At 37.4% G+C, this 5,024-nt stretch overlaps 1 protein-coding gene across 1 annotated transcript; it reads left to right on the top strand.

Moving 5' to 3' along the window:
- Positions 2,821-4,672, top strand: LOC110269458. Its single transcript, XM_021117290.1, has 5 exons — positions 2,821-2,829; positions 3,705-3,972; positions 4,104-4,200; positions 4,323-4,444; positions 4,563-4,672. Exons 1-5 carry the CDS (start codon positions 2,821-2,823, stop codon positions 4,670-4,672), a joined length of 606 nt encoding a protein of 201 aa, XP_020972949.1.

The raw sequence follows: 5,024 nt of genomic DNA, 5'->3' as shown, positions 1-5,024 counted from the left end.
ATTTGTGCCAGTTTGGGCGTTCAACTCTGGTTTTGGATCCTTTTCTGGCGCTGGACGCCAGAATTGGGCAGAGATCTGGCGTTGAACGCCAGTTTGCGTCGTCTATTCTTGGCCAAAGTATGGACTATTATATATTTCTGGAAAGCCCTGGATGTCTACTTTCCAACGCAAGTAGAAGCGTGCCATTTCGAGTTCTGTAGCTCCAGAAAATTCACTTTGAGTGCAGGGAGGTCAGAATCCAACAGCATCAGCAGTCCTTCTTCAACCTTTGAATCTGATTTTTGCTCAAGATGGTAGTGGTGGTTGCGGTTATTGCACGTGGTGGTGGATACAGAGGAGGAGGAGGCGGTGATGATGGTGCTTGCTACAGCTGTGGTGGTAGGTACAACGGCGGAGGCGGTGGTGGAAGCTGTAACAACTGTGGGTATTTTGGGCTTTTGCAAGGGACTGCCCAACAAGCTCTCGCTGAAAAATGTAAGTATACAGCTTTATTTTCTCTGATCATTATGTTGTGTTTGAAAAATAGTGGTTTTGCAGAATCTTATGTCTTTCAAGTAGGATTGATTGAAAATTTTTGGTACCCTTTTGGTTAAAAAATAATTTTAAAACTGAAATTTTGGTTAATTGTAAAAATTTTAATTTTTAACTTACTATTCACCTGCAAATGTTTATGCAAAATGATTGGTCCTTATTCTCAGTGCAACCTGGTGGGTTTGAGGGGAAGGAGGAGACTGTAATTTAGCAGAGGAATGGTGCAGTGGAGTGGGGCAGCGGAGGTGGTGGCAATGGCCTGATTGGATTGGGACTTGGGAGTAGGCAGAGGAGCATTACTGAACTCCTTCAGGTGAGGATTTACGCCAATTTCTATATCTTGGTTTCCTTGATTGGTTAGTTAGTTTGTATTGTTTCATGTTAATGTTTTGGTCCTGCTTCTACATTTGATTTAGAATTGTTTCTTCACTAACTGCAGATTGGGGAAGCTGGTAGAGCCTATATTGGTGTTTTGGATCTACTCATAAAAGCAACAAGCGGGTTGGTCATGCTGTCCTTGTTCCTGAACCTGTTGCACCAGCAGGTCTAGCTGCTACTGCGGCACCAAATCCTTCAACCACCATTGTAATGCCATTCATTATCCCTCTATCTTCTCCTGAATCTTTTCTCCAATCTGATCCACCTTCCGCTACTCATTCGCCGGCTGGATTACTCTCTCTCACAGTCAATTCTTACTCATCTGGTGGACCTGCATCCATTTGTGAAATATGGGTTTAACATATTAGTGAGTATTGTTAGATTAGTGATTTTTTATGTTTATCTTACCTTCTGATAAAGAATAGAATAGTGTCCTTATGTTTATCAATTTGTCTGGTTTTTATTTTTGACATTAACTCCCACCTTAAACAATTTTGATACTCACACTTATTCACGTAAACATGTCAGCTGCTAATCATTGCCACTGCTGATCGTAACTGCACGACACTTTCGCAGGTCAGATATTGGCAATAGATTCTTCTGTTTTGTATTTATTTGGTCCAACTAAGCCTGTTGTATATATGATTGTTTGTGTGCATTATATGTAACCAAAGTGGATTGTATGTCGATGTTTTTGGCTTTTCGCTTGCAAGTCTTGTAGACCACCTTGTTGTTATTACCATTTTTTATTTCTGCTGTAAGATTTTCCCCGACGATAGCCACGACTGGTTTGTGAGATTTTCAGTTATTGTGTTTTTTGTTTTTCTCTTTCTGTTTTTGTGTTTTTTCCCACTGTTTTCCCCTTTTTTCACACCGCCTTTTCATTTGCGTGGTTTGGGATCTCATGAAACTCAAAGTCTTAGCTTGTGTGAGGATTTCAAGGATATCAAGAACTGACTTTTCTTAAAGCCTAAGCAGATGCATATCTCGCATAGACTCCTCATGCAAAAGTCTTTTGGCTTGAAATTGAAGGCATGAATGATGCATGAGCATGTCATTGATGGCATGAAGGATGCATGAGCATGACACTCATGTTGTTTATATTATATTGATGGCATATCCCCTGGTTTTTATCTTAGATGGCCAATGTGTGTAGCCATGTAATCTGATGCCGTCTTAGTAAAATATTGAACATTGATATTGAATGATAAGAACATCAGCTTGCATTGAAATATAAGTTAATTAACAATCACCATGCCAAATGTGGAATTCCTTACAATCCTTGCATATATGCTTGATTGCCCATAGGGCCTTGCATATATGTGGCTGATAAATGTGACATGTTGTGTTTCATTGCATTACTTTGAACTTGGTTTTGTTTTGTTTTTTAACCGGCATGAAAGCACACAATTTCTGCTTCATAATGGCTTATTGGAGTGACATGTATTTTTATTGGGAGCTTATTTTCTCTGCATCTCACAAGCAGTGTTCACTGATCTAATGACTTTCTATCTTTTATCAGTTGATATGGAATTTGTTCCGTTCCTCTTGGATACTGCATATAAGCTGCAACAAGAGAAGACTTTCTTCCATTGATGCTCTTTTGTCATCTGTTTTGCATCCTGTGTTTTTTAATGATGAAATAATGCACCAAATAGGCAATGCACCTGGACCCCTGAAATGGGTTTGTATTCTCTTCAACAAGCTTTCTGATCTTCTGCTATGTTATTTCATGAAACTAGTGACTATTAGTTTTAATGCTTGGCAAACAGTTTGTTCAAAATCTTCTTGAGGAAGGAACAAAGAGTCCTCGTACAATTCGTCTGGCTGCATTGCACTTAACAGGTTTGTGGCTCTTAAATCCTAGGATTATAAATTTTTACCTAAAGGAGCTAAAGCTGCTGTCTCTCTATGGTTCAGGTACAAAACTTAATTATTTTGCTGTATAATTGATTTACCTGGCTATCTATCTTTTGCTTTATAATATCAATTTCAATATATCATTCTGAATTTGAAATCACCTCTGTCAGTTGCATTTGATGCAGATTTTGAAGCTGAACTAGCTGACAACAATGATGCAAGACTGGAAGTGTCTTTATTGGCGAGGAGCCCTGACCAAGAGCTGATTGAAGTTAGTAACTCAACAGTTGAACAAGTTGGCTTATAGTCCCCCCCCCACACACACACACACACAAAAATGTCCTTAACATGATGATATTTCAATGATAATAGAAGAACATACTGATTTGCAATTTATTATAAGTGTATTATTTCTTTGAATTTCTTGAAGCTCGTAACTTTGTAGTAATTCGCCACTTCTCTTACCAGGCATTTATAAGTATAATTATTATAACTTATATACACAGTAGCTATAGTATACCCAAAAAAAATGAGGGACCTAAGGCTACACTTATAAAAAGTAGCTATGGTATACAATGTGGCTACGCTTTACTGGTGATGCAGTAGCGTTGAAAAGCGTAGTCTATTCTGGCAAAATTGGAAGCTGAAAAGCGTAGCCTTTGGTCCTGGACAGCATCACTTGAAAAGCGTACCCTATTCCCAAACGCCAAAAGCGTAGCCCTTGGTGCAGAAAAGCGTAGCCTTTGAGAATAGGCAACGGCCGAATAGGAATCACTTCAAAAAGCGTAGACGTAGCCCAAAAAGCGTAGCCGTAGCCTAAGGCATCATTTTTTTTCACTTTTGGTTACACTTTTCAAGTGTACTTGAATGGGTGTTTTTCTTGTAGTGTATTTAGAAATGCTCAGATGATTTTTTTTCTCTTTTTTAATTTTCAGCACCACAAGGTCCAAGCAACTGTTGAGGATAATTTTATCACAACTTTTATTCATCAGTTAAAAGAAGAAGATGTATTCATTATTTCTGACTTCAAAGTGATACCTAATGGTGGATTGGTCAGGGTTACAAGACATCGGTTCTGCATCCTTTTCAAGTGTAGTACCTCTGTTGTTGCAGCTGCAAGTAGAGTCATACGTAATCCTGGTTTAAGTCTAACTTCTATGGACGAGATTCTTCAAAAGCGCACTGATTATGAGTACTTAATAGGTAAGTTTTACTTTTTCAAATTTGACCCGGTATAAAGGTGCTTTAAATTGAGATTAATAACAACTCAAGGAAATGTCTCGTGGTATTGTATTTGACGGTTTAATCTTTTCTGCTATAATTTTACTAAACAGATTTTGTTGGGGTCCTGTGCGGATTGAAAAGGAAAACGGATGTTGAGTGTAATGGAAAGATATTGAAAGTTATCATCCTTGAAGGTTTTGCTGATGGGTATCCATTGCCTTTCTGTTTTTCATCCTTTTTTTAAATTATGTTATGCCTGTTTTTCATGTTTTTTTATTGCTGTTGAATTATTCTATTGTTGTCGCTCCTTTCTTATAATCATTACCCAGGAAGAAAATCCCCTGCAATCTTGTTGGTGACTGTTCTGCTCTTATAGACATCAATAGTTTGAAAAGGTATCAGAGACCACCCGTTTTTATTCTGCAATCTTTCAAGATCAAAGTCAATGGAGGTGAAAAGTTGTCCATGTTGCACACATGTCTCAGTTTGATTTGTTTATATATTTTTGTTTACCAATGAATTTTTTCTTTATGAATTAATTTCTTCTTATTGTCTTCTGTGATTTGTAGATAAAGTCAGTCTCCAAAATGTGATCAATATTTCTCGGGTTTCAATCAACCCTGATATGCAGAAAACTGTGAATTTTCTGAATCAGTTAGTTGGATTCAATTCTCCTTAAATTTTGTCTCTCTGAACTAAAAATTTCTGCCTCTCTCTATCACTCACTCACTCACTCTCTCTCTCTCTCTCTCTCTCTCTCTCTCTCTCTCTCTCTCTCTCTCATTCTTTTATCCTAATATTAATTTTCTTTTTTTCATAGATACCATATTGCAAGCCACCATTTCAGTAGACTCCATAGTAATGAGATTGGGGATTTAGTATCTTAATTAATGATGAATCTTTTGATTGGAAGCTAATACGGACTATTGCTAATCTTAAGGGAAACAATGAGGTGTGTACTATTAGTTTTTTAACATCTTTTAGTGTTATGTAAGAAGTACTGATGTTAATTGATTTTTGCATATTGTAGA

Source organism: Arachis ipaensis, chromosome B03 (genome assembly GCF_000816755.2).
Source record: "Arachis ipaensis cultivar K30076 chromosome B03, Araip1.1, whole genome shotgun sequence".
NCBI classification, from domain to species: Eukaryota; Viridiplantae; Streptophyta; class Magnoliopsida; order Fabales; family Fabaceae; genus Arachis; species Arachis ipaensis.
The sequence above is the reverse complement of the archived record's forward strand: the minus strand, read 5'-3'. Positions and strand labels throughout refer to the sequence as shown.

Coding starts and splice junctions, on each gene's coding strand:
- LOC110269458 (XM_021117290.1), top strand. Junction 4,201..4,322: donor CTTGAAGGTTTTGCTGATGG/GTATCCATTGCC, acceptor ATCATTACCCAG/GAAGAAAATCCCCTGCAATC. Junction 4,445..4,562: donor CAAGATCAAAGTCAATGGAG/GTGAAAAGTTGT, acceptor TGTGATTTGTAG/ATAAAGTCAGTCTCCAAAAT.